Genomic DNA, 14,418 nt, shown 5'->3' with positions numbered 1-14,418 from the left:
GAGTCTTTCCAACGACGCTGCACTATATACGACGCATACGGGCCGTCGTGTTTCGTTCTCGAACGGAGTTGTCGCTTCGGACTTACCGGGTAATACCTCTCGCCTCGTGCAATGAGGTATGTACTGTACATTTGTTCAGCCGGCGCGGTTCCAGGGCCAAAACAGCTCACGGAAAGACTGTCCGACAACTTATTCGGACAACGCGAGGGGGCAAAACTGCAACCCCCTTGGCGCCGGCTTCCTGCACTTAGCCAGCTGTACAGTCTTCCGCAAACCATAAACGTAGCTCTACGATCAAGAGGAGTCAGTCACCTTCCCTTGTGCCGGCAAAAAAAAAGGTTTATCTCGTTCATCGGCCAGTTATCACCTTCCCAAATGCCGGCACGCGAGATATACCAAAACCTATCAGCTGCAAAGCGCTCGCGGTATGCACCCTTATCTGCCTGGCGAGAAACCACGGAAACGAGCCGCAAACGAGCCGGCACGCGCAAACTGGAGTGGCTCGACACCAGTGTCCAGCCAGAGCCCAGGCATTTTTTTTTTTGGGGGGGGGGGGGGGGGGGGGGGGGGGGAGGAGGGGGGCAGGAACAACAGGAGCACACAGATAAGCATGTCCCAGGACCCAGAAGAAGCGGAGAGTATCCGCGACTGCTCGACGAGGCTGCCGTGGCCCGACGGTGAGAGCTGACGCATTCCGACAGCTCAGAACGTCCCGTCGACCGGAAGCACGACACAGAACCCCCATATGTGCGCGGGGGGTTGGTGCAGATACCCGTGTGAAACTAAGCCACCAATGTATGACACCCACCTTATCACGGACAAGTGACCGTGGGACGGGGCAGCACTATCGACACCTCCTCCACACACACCACTAACCAGAGAGGAGTACTATCTTCTCACGCTGTTATCTATACCGGAACGCACCTCTCCCACTCAGGTTCTCCGGACAAGACACCCTCATCAGGTCTCTGCAACAGGAGATACTCCTCGGCCACGAGCCATCTGAAGATCAAGTGCTCATCCCCGCGTTGGCAGGCCCTACCTTGTCCGCCGCCGCAGCGTCCGCACAAACCGAATCCACACCCGGCTCCGCAATGAGTCGAGGAGCGCCTCGGGTCAGGGCAAGCAAGAGCGCCCCATCATCCCCGATGCAGCGGTCGTCTTCGAGACGCAAGGCCGCCCAGGCGGCAGGTTCCCGGCCGGCCTCGCCCCCGGTCGAGGGGGACCAGCACATGCGGCACATCGACGGGGCGCCGCCGGGCGACGTTGTCCGCGGGGCCAGGGAGGCACGGCCGAGCGCAGACCTGGCCGGGCAGAAGAGCAGGCGCATCTTCTTCGAGGATGCCTTCTCGGTCAACAACCCACCCAGCCCCGCCAGGGAGCGAGTCCGCGGCGACGCCATCGTCCTGGCCGAGGTCAAGACCAACGTCATCGTACGTCCCAAGGCTTAGCATACATTTACCCCAACACGGCCCCCACTTGTTTGTTTTTCTTCTTCTGTTGATTTCTCTTCTTTCTTGACGGCTTCCTCGGAAAAGGATTTGCTGACAGGAAGGCCGGGGTGATTTTAAGGGGGCGGGGGTGTGTGTCTGTTGTTGGTCGGCCGCCGTATAACAGGTACGCGACGAGTTCGCCTTCATCGCGGACCTTGCCTGCCAGCTGTCGGCGCGGTACCAGCGGCCCGTGTCGTCGGTGGTGGTAACGCTGCACCACGGCGCCTGCCTCTTGTTCGGAGGCTCCTTCGACCCGGCCTACGCCATGGCCGTGCGCGCCCTGCCGTCCCAGCTGCAGCCGACCACCAACAAGCGCAACGCCGCCCTGCTCCAGCGCCACATGGAGGAGGCCCTCGGCGTGGCCCCCTCCCGGGGCGTGCTGCGCTTCGTCCCCATCCCGGAGGAGCACCTCGCCTGCGGCGGCAAGACCGTGGCCGGGGAGATTGAGGAGATGGAGGTGGGCGGTGGGTATTGCCATGTTGGAATTGGCCAGAGCGGCTCTCGCGGCTCTGGAGGCTCTGGAGGCTCTGGAGGCTCTTTTTTTGGTGCTGCTGGGTGGTCGGTGAGGTCGTCATCTCCAGTGGTGGTGACGGCAGCGGAGGAGGATGACGATGACAGATATCAGGGGAAGAGGGAAGACAGAGCTTCAAGAGAGATAAAGGGAAGGAGGAGGCTGAGCGTCAAGGTGGGATTTTTTTCTTTTTCTCTTTCTTTATTTGTCTTCTTTTTTTTTTCCTCCCCTCCTCTGCCCAAACCACCCGCCCACCCATTCTCCCATCCGCTCCGCTACCATGGGTTCATGAGGTTTAACAAACGCAGTCCCTTGCCGCCTTTTGGGCCCCTTCGGCCGCCAGCATGGCCGCGCACGAATTGACACCCCCTGGAAGCGCCGATGGAGAACCCCCGTCGATGCCTGGATCCTATTCCAGGACGGCGCCCAAGATTGAACAGGTCGATTCGGGAAAGAAGGCGGCGCAGAGGAGAAAGAGCTTCGTGGCCACCATCTTCGGCCGGTCCGGCAGCAAGTCCTCGGACCGCTCGTCGCTACCGGCGATTGCCGACGACGATGCCGATGCTTAGGACATTTCGTTGTCTGTGAGAGGTGCTGCCCAGTTACGAGGGAGTTCGTAGTTGTTGGTAGAGTGAAATGGATCGTCAAATTTCCGGTGGTTGCCTGAATTGCCGAGAGTTTTGTTGCTGTTGCGCTTTGAGCTGCTGTGCTGCTCCAGTGAGTTAGTTATGTAATCTTGGCGCAGCGACCCGCCGCTTGATTTATTACCCCGCGCTGGACCGAACCTCTCTGCTTTGCGCCTGGACTTTCCTCTCAAGACTTAGTAACCAACCCTGGGAAAGCCTGCAGCCAGCTTCGTCTGACAATACGAGAACGAATCGACTCGCGACCGCGAGCAACCACCGTCCCCGTCGTCCATTCGACGCTTCCCGAATATGGTCTCCGGGCCTCAGCGCACGGGGATCTCGTTTAATTGCGGGGGACACTAGGCACGGCATCGCTCATTGACTGAGCTTCGCAGCAAGTCAAACCTAGAAGTCGGACGAGGGAGGAGCTTGTGTTGCTGGGATCCTTGCTCGACCTGCAGCAAGTTGTAGCTGCATTTTCTATCCCCTGTTTGTCCGCGATATCATCATCATCATCATTATTATTTTGCCTCCTTTGGGCGCGCAGAACGGTTGCAAAGTCATTGTCCCGTCACAGCTGGCGGCCTTGGACTCCTGGAATCCTTCTCCAGCTTCTCCCATCGAACGTTTCATCTCACTTCGCCAAAAAGCTAGCGCGCCGTTCCCACTCGCCAAGTCCCGGGCTTTCCAGGCTCAGACTCGCACGAACCAAACCCTGCCCTGGCCGTTGTTTTTTTGCGGGCGTTGCCCGGTTCTAGAACTGGCCCAGCCGCCTGTTTGATGCGAGTCTTTCCTTGTTGGAAGAAGCTCTCTTCCTTCCGGCCGTTAAGACCGTTGGCTCGGGTGGTCTGAGAGCTCCTCCCGTCGCAGGGCCACGCTGTCGCCCGCTGTTCCACAGGCACGATGGAGGTAAGCAACAACTCCGGATCTGCATTGCTGAGACTCGTCAGGTTTCTTGCCTTGGTCTTCTGTTTCGCCCCGATTCCCTTGCGTGCGCTTCTTGCTTTTTTTGCTTTTGCATTCTTTTCTTTCCTTTTCCTTTAATCATTCTCTCTCTCTCTCTCTCTCTCTCTCTCTCTCTCTCTCTCTCCATTCTCCGTCGCCCCTCTTGCCACGAGCCCCCAGTCCATAGACATCCCTGCGAGGAGAAAAGACGGCATGGCCGTACCAGCGCCGGGGGAACACATGACCCGGCCGTGGGCTCAGAATGCCGTTATCGTGCCGCAATCTCCCGGGCCCGGCTCGTTAGCTGACTGCACGCCCGCGCTCCGACGCTCTGGCCACCCATGTATCATCGAGTCGGGCAAGTGTCACGCCAGGAGCCTAGGCAGCGGTGCTCTGTGATGCGACGAGTTGCAGAGAAGAGCCGGCAACCCCTGGTGAGCCATCATTCACTCGCTTGCTATGATGACCTTGGTCCGCCCTGCTGAGCCACTGGCGGTTTGCTGCTTGTTGTCATTCGCTGGACATGGACCTCTGTACCACGATAAGACGACGGGCCTGCCGCTTGGTTCCTGGCCCTCATATATATAGAGCCCGGTATTCCCTCCAATTCCGTTCCCTTTTTCCCGCAAGTCTGCTCTTGCCTGCCCCCGGTTTCGCCCCATCTCCGCCTCGTCGGAGAAACAGAGCAAAAAAAGTTGGAACACGGGGCAGAGACACGGAAAAATGGCGACTGCCGCTGCGGATGTTGGCCGGCTAGCCCGACGGCGGTGACCAAGTGCTTGCATCGCCTGTCTTGCATCGGTCGTGGCAAGCGAGATTCGGACGCTCAACTCTCCTCGCACAAGCAAGCGACTGAGTCGATAGCTGCGAGTTTCCCCCCCGGCTCACCGTTTTTCTTCTGTCTCACGCCTGTGCGGCTGCCCTTCCGTACCGGTGACCTAGACAACCCGACAACCAATCCACGCAGACACCTCCCTTGGAGGCTACAAACGAACGGATCCCCAGAGATTCCCTCTGCGCCTGACTGAGGCCTGGGTCTACAAATACCATTCTCCCGTCCAGAGACAAATGCATAGCGCGTTCTGAGTTTTCCAGTCATTCCGAGTGTCCAAAGGAGGGGTATACGGTCGGTCGTCCGTATCCGTGAACAAAAAGGACTAGGGGCCTGCGGCGCTCCAGGAGGGGGCTCCTCGATTGTTTTCGTCATGTCGTCTTCTTCTATTGAGGACGGCGCCGCCCCTGCTGACACGAGCAGCGGGCCTTCCCGTCCTTATCCCATCAGATATATCAGTCCAGCAGCGCTAAACCTTCACCGTGTCTACGAACAGAACCGCCAACGATTGCAAAAGAAAGATGGCGCTAAGGTGCCCGATCCCACAGCACCCCAGACCAAGGGGAAACCGCGGTTGTTGTTGATGGGCCAAAGAAGGTGAGCCAGCCGTCCGTGATCTTCTTCCCACCCGACATCATGACTGACACGGTCTTAGGAGCGGCAAATCGTCGATATCGAGTGTGGTGTTTCACAAGTTGCCTCCCAGCGAGACGCTCTTCCTCGAGTCGACCGCTCGGATCCAGAAGGATAGTCTCAAGTGCGTGTGACCCTCTCTTCGTGGGGGTTCTGACCCCACACGCAGTCCGCTGACATGTGCGCCAGTTCCTTTATGGAGTTCCAAGTATGGGACTTTCCGGGGCAGATCGACATCTTCGACAACCCCAACTTCACCTTCGACATGGACGCCATCTTTGGCGAGATCGGCGCCCTGATATGGGTGATTGACGCCCAGGACGACTACCTCGAGGCCGTCGCCCGGCTCAACGCCACCATCATCCACCTCCACCGCAGTTACCCGCACATCAACATCGAGGTCTTCATCCACAAGGTAGACGGCCTGAGCGACGACTACCGGCTCGACATCCAGCGCGACGTGACCATCCGGATCCAGGACGAGCTGTCGGACCAGGGCATCGAGAACGCGCCGGTCAACTTCCACCTGACGTCCATCTACAATCACAGCATCTTTGAAGCGTTCAGCAAGGTGATCCAGAAGCTGATTCCGCGCCTCGGCCAGCTCGAGGCCATGCTGACCAACCTCTGCCGCACGTGCCACTTTGAGAAGGCCTACCTCTTTGATGTCAACACCAAGATCTACATTGCCACGGACAACACGCCCGAGGACATGGCCAGCTACGAGATCTGCTCCGACTATGTCGACGTCATCATCGACTTTACCGAGGTCTACGGCTCGTGGCCGCGGTCCGAGCAGTGGCGCGCGCGCCTGGAGGGCGAGCCCTGGAGCCAGCCGCTAGAGGACCAGGTCGCGTGCGAGTGGGCCGAGAGCGGCATGGTGCTTGCCGAGGCGCGCCGCCCCATCATGCTGCGCGAGGTCGACCGCTTCCTGGCGCTGGTGGCCATCATGAAGGAAGGATCGTACGAGAAGATGCCCCAGATCAACATGAACGTCGACGTGGTCGTCAGGGGCCTGACCGAGTTCTTTGAGATTACAAAGTCGAAGGAGGTTTCCGCCGGGGCGCGGGGGCTGTCGAGCCCTGCGTTGGGTTGACTAATATCTGATGCGTTCAAGTAGAAGAGAATTGGGGGTAGGCAAGGGTGAGCAGCGGAACCGGAAAACGGAAAGGAGAGAAAGGAGGATCTCTAGGCGACAAAAAGTATCTCGAATAGAGGTTGTCATTTGAAAACGGGTCACTAACAAGCTAACAATTCCTTTCCTAAATATGACACGGTCCAGGATGAACCGAGACCCGGGGCTGATGGTGATTGAGGTGGGGGGGAAGGGACTCTAGCGCCACGGGTAATAGGGATTAGACGGATTATGGTACTCGTGAAAGAAAGCCATGTGCGTCCTTTTAAACGTTCCAGTCTTCTCGTTTATTAAGTATACGTGGGCGGCTAGGCGGGTTACATTCTTTGCAGTACCCACTTGCCATCCTCTAACAATGTATTAATTTTCAAGGATCTTGCTGGTAAGCCAACCTCCTCGCAAAAGGAAAGGAGAGGGACAAAACGAGGCCAGAAATGGTTTCTTTGTTGAAGTCTGGTTATGTCAGAAGCTGTGGAGCTTCTAAGCGTATTAGCCACGCGTTTGCCACAGCTGTATGAGGCTGTTCAACGCATTGGCCAGTCCCTTTGTCTATAAATATCACTCGTTTCTGTCTCCTTTGTAGATAGTTCAACAAGGCACTCTTTTCCTTCCGTACAGCCACCCACTGCAGACTGCTTTCAACGCTCCCGGAAGCTCATCACTGCGTTCTGCAGGTTAGGAAAGACGTCGAGTGATTGGCATGGCAGGTTATGGCTAATAGATTCGTAAACCCGACCCACTGGACTCGGAACTCCCTGAGTTATCTGTAAAAAAAGTGCCCACACTAATTAGATAATATCTTGTAAAGTATGTGAGTCTATATGGTAATGATTTGTAGAGTAGAATGATTTTAAAAGACTTATCGTAGAAGACAGCTAATTATTGTAATCGACTAGGTTCATTCGAAACCTGATGTAGATGCTCCCTCCCCTTTTCCCTGTTTTGCGCGTCTCATTGTTAATCTTCTCTCTCCTCGTTCTCTGCATAATCGTACATACATCCGTGCGGGGAAGGCAGGTGGCTAAGCCATCCGACGAATGACCGTGCCTGTATCACTGTTATACGAAAAATATGTGTTGGTCGCGTCCGCATCGGGCTGCGCCCGGCACAGCGCCGCAATATCGCAGGAGGCCGCCATTTTTGGTCGCCGGCTTTGGGTAATAAGAGCGGGATTCCCTAGAGACCAGACATGTGCTTCATTTGAATTATTATCAGGTATCCAGATCGTCATCATTAGGCCCTCGTTCAACCTATATTAATTAACTAATTATTATATATGCAGCGAAGCACACATTACCAAACCGCCGACGTTGAAGAAAGATTAATAGAAAGGAAACCCCCTCGGGATAAAAATAGAAAAATCAAGGTAATTAGGGCGTGAAATCAAGACAAAGACAAAAATGCCCTCCATCGCAACGACAACAACAGCTTTCCCGCCGCGCCCTCAGCGGGGGCAGCGGCTCTACTTTGCTTACGGCAGCAACCTCTGGATGGAGCAGATGGCGCGGCGGTGCCCGTCGAGCTACCTGGTGGGCCGGGCGGTGCTGCCGGATTACCAGTGGCAGATCAACGAGCGCGGCTACGCCAACGCGGTGCCGCGCGCCGGGTGCGCCGTGCACGGGCTCGTGTACGAGCTGGACGGCGATGCGGGAGCCGGCGGGACGGACGAGGCGCGGCTGGACCGCAGCGAGGGCGTGCACACGGGGGCCTACTCCAAGGAGTGGCGAGACGTGGTGCTGTACGAGGCGGCGGCGGCGCTGCAGCTGCCGACGCGGGCGTTTGCGGACGCGGGCGGGGTGACGCCAGTGCTCCGGGAGATGCTCGGCGAGACCGGCGGAGGGGCCGCCGCGTCGCTGTTCCCCGAGCGCCCGACCCGGATCGGGCGCGACGTGCTGGTGTACCTGAGCAGCACCTACACCATGCCCAGCGAACCTCGCAACGAGTACATCGACCGCATGAACCGCGGCATCGCCGACGCCATCGCCATTGGCGTCCCCGGCGACTTCTTCGAGACCGTGGTCCGCCGCTTCATCCCGGACCGCCCGCTGCCTGCGCTCTCTCCGCCGCAGCCGTACTATTACCGCCGGCGGCGGTCGCGGTCGCGGGCGCAGCAGCAGCGAAGATAATACAAATATATCGACGACGTTTGACAACGACAACCGCCACGGCCACCGCCACGACCACTGCAATACCGGAGTGTTCTAGGACTAATATCATTGATCAGACTGCGCTGGCCAGTAGCGGAGTGGACATAAAATGAGGATCAGGTGCTTCGGGCATGGTCCTTACATCTATCTACCTTGGGCAAGATCTCTAGGACTGATGGGCGTCTTCTGCGATGCTCGTATCGCATACTTATGGAGTTCCTTTTGTCTTGATGATGAGGTAGTGTTTGGTAAAAGTAACAGCTTGGAGATTTGGGGCTGGAGAAGTTCCGAATCGCTTGAAGATTGTGTTCCTACGCTCTAGTGCTCGTTTGTACCTGCCGTTGCTGCTGAAACTGAACAACGGAAAGATCTCCTCTATTATTTCTATAGGCACTAAGTTATTTAGATAAGTACCTACCTAAGTTAGGTAGGTGCCTTAGGTGGGGAACCATCTCGTTTGCCCCTTACATGTAGAGTCCGAAAGCGACTTGAACTTTACGAACGGAATTTGGTATAGATCATGTGCAGAGGTTGGTGGTGTAACGTACTGTGGGAACTAGAAGAAGTCCCACCTTGCTCTCGGTACCTAAGGTAGGGACTAGACATACCTAAATTACCTCATCGGCGTTAGACCCTCCTAACTTACCTAGGTACCTAGGTACCTACCTACCTACCTTAGGTAAAAACCTCATATACTCAAGTACTCGGCGTGTTACAGGATTTGACTACGGAGTACCAGTGGATCAGATCTGACTGACTCACCAACAGGGAGGATAGACCAGGGTTTGACATGTATTTAGACAACACCTCCAAGTCCCTCCGGCACTTAAGAACAATCAACGCATTCTATCACCACTTCTGAGGCTCATACGAGACTTCCAGGAGTGCCGCCCACAGCGCGTATACCGCTGTGGTGTCGTCATAAGATTGCAGCCTTTGGAGCTGTAGCACGGCGCTTCTCTGGTCTTCGACTACCCTTGGCTATAATGCTATAATTACATCGTGAACTATTTACACCTTAACCCCTTGTTCTGTTCCGCTCTTATTTATGAGAGACTAGTAAACCTGTTTGTAACAATAGGCTGTTATTCCCTTCTATTCTCGAACTTAGACGACTACGGCATAATAGCAAATCTCGCCATAGCCGTGGTACTATACTATCGAAGAGAGGGGAGAGAAGAAACGTTACATCATGATTCGTACTACCACCTCCCCGCCTCTCCTGAGCACCGAGCAAAGTCACCTTACGTAGGACACCGCGGGTAATTTCGCGCTGCTGTAACCCTTCTAAAACGTCGATCTTCCATGAATCCCCCCGGGCCGGCCCCCTTTTTATCTTTTCTTTGGTTCTCAGTACGCACCGCATCACCGCGTGGCGTGCTGGATTGCAAAGGGCCGCATAAAAGCGCATAATACAACATGTCACTAGTGTCAGGGGTTCACTTTTTTTTTTTTTTTTGGTTTTGTTATTATATACTATATGCCCGAAAATAAGTTCAAATGAAACTACCAAGCTACATTTAACAAGACGACGAGATGCGCATGTCTTTCAAGTCCTAAGTGGTTCCAGCCGCCGTCCAGGGCGGAATGCTTTCCCGCACCTCATGCCGACTGAACCCTACGACACCAGCAATGCCCTCAGTAGAAACGGGAGCGCTGCTCTTTCGATACCACCAGGAACAAGCCATTGCCGTAGGTCCAACCAGCTTCGCCTTGCTCACATCCTAGCAATACCATGCCCTTAGCTTAGTGAGCAGGGGCGTGGCAGGCAACAAGGACGGAGCTTAGCACGTGGAGAGATGATCCACGGTCGCCCACACCACCCGAACTAAGCCTTCCGACATTGCTTCTTTCCCAGGAAGATCGACGTCAACCGCCCTAGATACCCGGACAACCTTGACCTGACCTGCGAGGCAAGTAGGGCCAAGTGCGGAAGTATAACGGCTTCAGTCCACTCCTGTCTAACAGGCACGACAGAGTCGCAAGTCCGAGCCCCCGCTTGTCGCAGCAGTAATCCCGTTCCGAGTTCCGAGTGGTTGACTCCGGTCGGTAGGTCGACGCAGCTATCGAAAAGTCCAGCTGGAGCGCATAGGCAACCAGGCAACCAGTTGCCTGCGACTCTCAGTGGCCGTCCCCGTCCCCGCTCCATTTCTTCCCACCGCCAAGCCGAGCCCGGCGGAAGGAGTGCCTTGTTCTTGTCGACAGCCAGTGTCTGTCCCAACGGCGCATATACCAGCTATGCGTCCGCGGGGCTAGATGTATGTTTTTGTATCGGCCTCGTACCAAAGAGGATCCGTTTCATCGCATCATCGAGATCCAGTCCCGGCGAATCGTCCCGCATCTCTTCGTCGTGAACAGTCCCAGCACCCAATGCGTTCCGTGTCCTAGTCGCCTGGTTGTGCCGTCCAACTTCTAGCTGGACGAACCATGCTCGTTTTGTCAGACTGTTGTCGCAATTAGGCGGTGGTCGTATCCGTCATAAGAGGCCGTGAAACATCATCCATAAGACAAGAAACAAGACTGAGGGAAAGAAAAAGAAGCGTCAATGCAACATGCCGTGAGACACGCGCAAGGGGTATCATTGAAACCAGCCACCTGAGCCTTGTTCCCTCAGGGATCCAACCAAGAAAATGGGTAGAAAAGAGAAGAAAGAGGGAAAAAAAGAAAAAGAGCAAGGTAAAGAGAAAAGAGTTGCCTGTGTCTCGGTCTTTGCCGAGGTTGGGTTGCATTGCTGCGTTCTCTTCTTAAGCCAAAGCCAAAACCGCTTGTATGTAAACCGTTCCATGCTGTAAATGCAATCAGAGTACCTGCCCAGGATCTGGCCATGATGAGGTTAAAAAAAAAAAAGCTGGTGACCGAGCTCGCGGTGAAGGTATTGGTATCCCAGAAAGTATAAAAGGAAAAAAAACAAGAGAAAAGTGACGCTCGCCCGCCTATCCTGGACCGCAAATAGAAGTCGATGGGAGATATATGCATCGAAAAGCAGATGCCGGTATTGCGACTCTCTCCAGCCCACTCAGCGGAGGAAACGCTAAAGTACCTCGGAAGAAGGCGAGAGTGACGAGGTATTCACCAACATCGCGTGTCTGCCAGCTTGGCGACCTACGTGTGTCGATTGTGACCGGCCGCGCCTTTTGCTGGGGCGTTCATGATGACGTCGTCACAACAGGATAGCTTGTTTCGTAGGCCGCTGGCGGTGATTGTCACATGGTCGTCGCGTATTCCTGATAACGAGTATCCCAGCCGCCGAAGGAATTGTATCCCATGCTAATGCCGCACTGTGGCGCAAGCATACTCGGCAGCGGGAGTTGCGGGACCGGCGCCGACACGACCGGCGAGCTGTAGTACAAACCGGCGGTCGAGTACGGCTGGCTGTATGGTTGGCTGAAGGCTGGCGGAGGTGATGGAAGCTGCACCTCGCTCATCCCCATCGTTGGCCAGATGGATGCGCCTGAATCGGCCGAAGTTGACGGTACGCTCGGGCTCGACGGTAGGATCTTCCACGACTCGACCGAGGCAGGCAGCGTCGCCGGCGTCGAAGACTGAGACCAGATGGCCGTGCCTGCGGTCGAGCTCGGCAGGAGCGGAGGCTGGCGGACCACGTCGACGACTTTCGGTGGCGGTGGCAGCAGCGGCTTGAGCAGACCCAGAATGATGTTCTTGACCTCTTCACTCCTCCCTCCCAGCAGCTCCCCAGCACCGTCCTCCTCGAGCCCCTCGAGCGCCGACGCATGTGTCCGATAGACGAATTTGTTCACGGCCTGGACAAACTCCTCATGCAGCTTCTTGCACTGCTGCTCCTTCTCGGACCAGTCGTACGTGTTGGCCTTGGCGTCGACGCAGTAGACGTCCTTATGGTACTCGATGAGGGAGTCAATCGTCTCGGGCGTCAACTTGTAGGCCACTTCGTTCCTTAACACCATATCCACGTGGACGATGTAGGCCTCGAGGTGCAAATCTTGGTAATTGAAGATGGCCTCAATCAGCGGGTTAGGGTCCTTCTTGAGTTCCGCCTGCGGCGCCTTTGGCAACTGGAGTGATGCCAGGGTCCATATGGCGTTTGGCGACGACAGCGTCTCCGTCAAGCATCTCTGGTGTTGTGGTACGCTGTTGAGCGGGCGCTTGATCTTGTTAATGCGCTTCAGAGTCTGTGTCAGCCATGGCTCGACCTTGGAGCCGAGCACGACATTCACCGAGGAGGCGCGGGGAGCAAAGGCGGCGGCCGAGGCCGGTAAGAGCTGCGGTGGCATTGCGGCCGATCTGTGGAGCAGCGGGTGAGGAAGACAGAGACGAGCCGGAAAGCCACCGGGAGGGTTCCGTGACCGGTAACCAGGTCGACAAGGAAGTGAGGGCGGCGGAGCGCTTGAATAAGAAGGAGCAACGGGGCAGTGAGACGAATAGTAAATGAGAAACAAGGTGAGCAAGGTAAACGGAGCCGGGTGGTCCCAGGAAAGGGAAATTAGCGTGCACGCCAGCAACCGCAAATGAGAAGAAGAGAACGGGCTGAGCAAAGAGCCTCGTGAAGAAGGGAAAGGAAGAAAAAGGAGGGTGAGCAGCTCGTATTATTAGAGAAAGTGAGAGCGAGGGTGGTGGGGTGTTGCTGGCTGGGTACAACAACACCTTCCTACACTAGGGTAGGGGGAGTCAGGCAACATGGATTGCATGCACGGCTTGCGGTCCCGAGCTCGGGACTAAGTGTATTGTACTCCGTATATACAAGCAGTACCGCGTACCCAGGCTGGGCAGTGGAGGGGTACCTTCCTGCTCCTCTCTAGGAGAGGGCCATGCACGCCGTTGGCGGATGGTACGACGAGAGGGTACATGCGGGATGGCGGGACCCGCTTGCCGCGCCTCAACAAGTGCCAGAGCCTGCAGCGCTCTTTCCTCTTTACACTACTCTTGGCCTGCAGAAAGGGGAAGCCGCTCCCTTGGGGCGGGTGCGAGAAAGGAGCAAGTCAATGGTGCATGACACGCCTTCAAGCAAGACGGGAATTTACAAGACTGGCCGCCCGGTCATGGAAAACCTGGACAGCTCGGGTTTCTGCGGCCCTGTCATCGGCGCCTGCGTCCCTCTCCGCCTGCGCTTGACACAGCTCGGGAATATTCCCATGTCAGCAGTCATCTTCATTAGTACACACGCGGTACACTAAACTGCGAGACCTTTCATTCGTGTCCGGAGCCAATGGAAACAGGGCATGGGGCGGGACGCCTAGTGTAGGTCGGTTGGCTAGTTCGCTGATTAAGGTAGCAAGGGGTAGGAAGTAGCACCGTTTTGTACTGTATATCGGGAGACATTGTGAGTACTTTTACAGTACGGATACATTGCACGTCTTTCAAACGGCCCCCAAGCGTAGTTTCAATCAGGGCAGGGCCCAAAGCCACAGGCAAGTGAAGAAGTTGGGGGCAAACTCTGTCTGCCCCTTGAGAATGCGTGCGCGTCGCCAGCACCGAGGCCAGGAGAAAGGATCGTGGGCACGGCAATGCCGTGTCTCTACTCTGGAGCCTCCGTTGGAGGGCTGCGTAAAGCGACGACATGCTGAATGCAAATCCCGACGGTCACCAGGCGAATGGGCTCGCCCGGAACCAGGTTGGTGGCATGCGACCGGAGCTGAAAAAGCTGCAGGTGGTCAGTGCAGCGCCACTGAGCCCCTTCGGTAACCATCGAGTACGTATGTACCGCTCCGCCAAGACAGGCAGCCAACCCCGCCTGAAATTCGCCCCGCCGAGCCTCGATCAGCACTCGGAAGTTGTGGACGACCAACTTTTGGCGGCTTCCGCTGAACAACTGGAAGGGGTCCATATCAGAGAGGGCAGCAGATTGGAAAGTCCGCAGCGAACGAATCATGGGAGCACGCTCTCCCGTGTTTGTTTCAAGACACAGAGGAGGTATATGACCCGTTGCACTGTTTGTGGCTTGCTCGCAAGTCAAACTCCGTGTGCTGCGACAGAGGAGTCATTCTCCATCTCCCCGTCTGCTGTGCAAAGCCGCCACCAGCCAGCGGCCACTCTGCCGCTCAATTACCTGGAACGGGCGGCTCTTCTTGGCTCTTACCTGCGGGCGGACCGTGTCGACAACACCTGGCAGCCGGTCGGCGG

General features: G+C 56.3%; 5 protein-coding genes across 5 annotated transcripts; 3 read left to right on the top strand and 2 right to left on the bottom strand.

Moving 5' to 3' along the window:
* The first annotated feature begins 661 nt into the window (after positions 1–661).
* On the top strand, positions 662–2,715 carry P884DRAFT_214877 (Tautomerase/MIF superfamily). Its single transcript, XM_069439247.1, has 3 exons — positions 662–1,427; positions 1,618–2,063; positions 2,348–2,715. Exons 1-3 carry the CDS (start codon positions 1,095–1,097, stop codon positions 2,571–2,573), a joined length of 1,005 nt encoding a protein of 334 aa, XP_069301788.1. The 5' UTR covers positions 662–1,094; the 3' UTR covers positions 2,574–2,715.
* Positions 2,716–4,577: 1,862 nt separating this feature from the next.
* P884DRAFT_7546 (Gtr1/RagA G protein conserved region-domain-containing protein) lies at positions 4,578–6,371 on the top strand. Its single transcript, XM_069446069.1, has 3 exons — positions 4,578–5,004; positions 5,063–5,164; positions 5,230–6,371. Exons 1-3 carry the CDS (start codon positions 4,781–4,783, stop codon positions 6,134–6,136), a joined length of 1,233 nt encoding a protein of 410 aa, XP_069301787.1. The 5' UTR covers positions 4,578–4,780; the 3' UTR covers positions 6,137–6,371.
* Positions 6,372–7,575: 1,204 nt separating this feature from the next.
* Positions 7,576–8,301, top strand: P884DRAFT_190976 (uncharacterized protein; the record flags this gene model as incomplete). Its single annotated transcript, XM_069437561.1, has 1 exon — positions 7,576–8,301. One exon carries the CDS (start codon positions 7,576–7,578, stop codon positions 8,299–8,301), a length of 726 nt encoding a protein of 241 aa, XP_069301786.1.
* A 2,400-nt stretch (positions 8,302–10,701) lies between these two features.
* P884DRAFT_7525 (uncharacterized protein) lies at positions 10,702–11,411 on the bottom strand. The gene has a single exon (XM_069446063.1). It carries the CDS (start codon positions 11,296–11,298, stop codon positions 10,933–10,935), a length of 366 nt encoding a protein of 121 aa, XP_069301785.1. The 5' UTR covers positions 11,299–11,411; the 3' UTR covers positions 10,702–10,932.
* Positions 11,223–12,995, bottom strand: P884DRAFT_253624 (uncharacterized protein). Its single transcript, XM_069440815.1, has one exon. It carries the CDS (start codon positions 12,570–12,572, stop codon positions 11,526–11,528), a length of 1,047 nt encoding a protein of 348 aa, XP_069301784.1. The 5' UTR covers positions 12,573–12,995; the 3' UTR covers positions 11,223–11,525.
* Positions 12,996–14,418: the final 1,423 nt, after the last annotated feature.

Source organism: Thermothelomyces heterothallicus, assembly GCF_042370625.1.
Source record: "Thermothelomyces heterothallicus CBS 202.75 unplaced genomic scaffold P884_scaffold_1, whole genome shotgun sequence".
NCBI lineage: Eukaryota > Fungi > Ascomycota > Sordariomycetes > Sordariales > Chaetomiaceae > Thermothelomyces > Thermothelomyces heterothallicus.
This window is presented reverse-complemented; position numbering and strand designations above follow the sequence as displayed.

Bases quoted from the DNA above. Each gene is read 5' to 3' on its own strand.
- P884DRAFT_253624 (XM_069440815.1), bottom strand. From the start codon at position 12,572: ATGCCACCGCAGCTCTTACCGGCCTCGGCCGCCGCCTTTGCTCCCCGC.
- P884DRAFT_214877 (XM_069439247.1), top strand. From the start codon at position 1,095: ATGAGTCGAGGAGCGCCTCGGGTCAGGGCAAGCAAGAGCGCCCCATCA. The intron at 1,428-1,617 runs GTCATCGTACGT...GCCGTATAACAG, and splicing joins TGGCCGAGGTCAAGACCAAC to GTACGCGACGAGTTCGCCTT. The intron at 2,064-2,347 runs GTCATCTCCAGT...TTCGGCCGCCAG, and splicing joins GCTGGGTGGTCGGTGAGGTC to CATGGCCGCGCACGAATTGA.
- P884DRAFT_7525 (XM_069446063.1), bottom strand. From the start codon at position 11,298: ATGCATATATCTCCCATCGACTTCTATTTGCGGTCCAGGATAGGCGGG.
- P884DRAFT_7546 (XM_069446069.1), top strand. From the start codon at position 4,781: ATGTCGTCTTCTTCTATTGAGGACGGCGCCGCCCCTGCTGACACGAGC. The intron at 5,005-5,062 runs GTGAGCCAGCCG...ACACGGTCTTAG, and splicing joins TTGTTGATGGGCCAAAGAAG to GAGCGGCAAATCGTCGATAT. The intron at 5,165-5,229 runs GTGCGTGTGACC...CATGTGCGCCAG, and splicing joins ATCCAGAAGGATAGTCTCAA to TTCCTTTATGGAGTTCCAAG.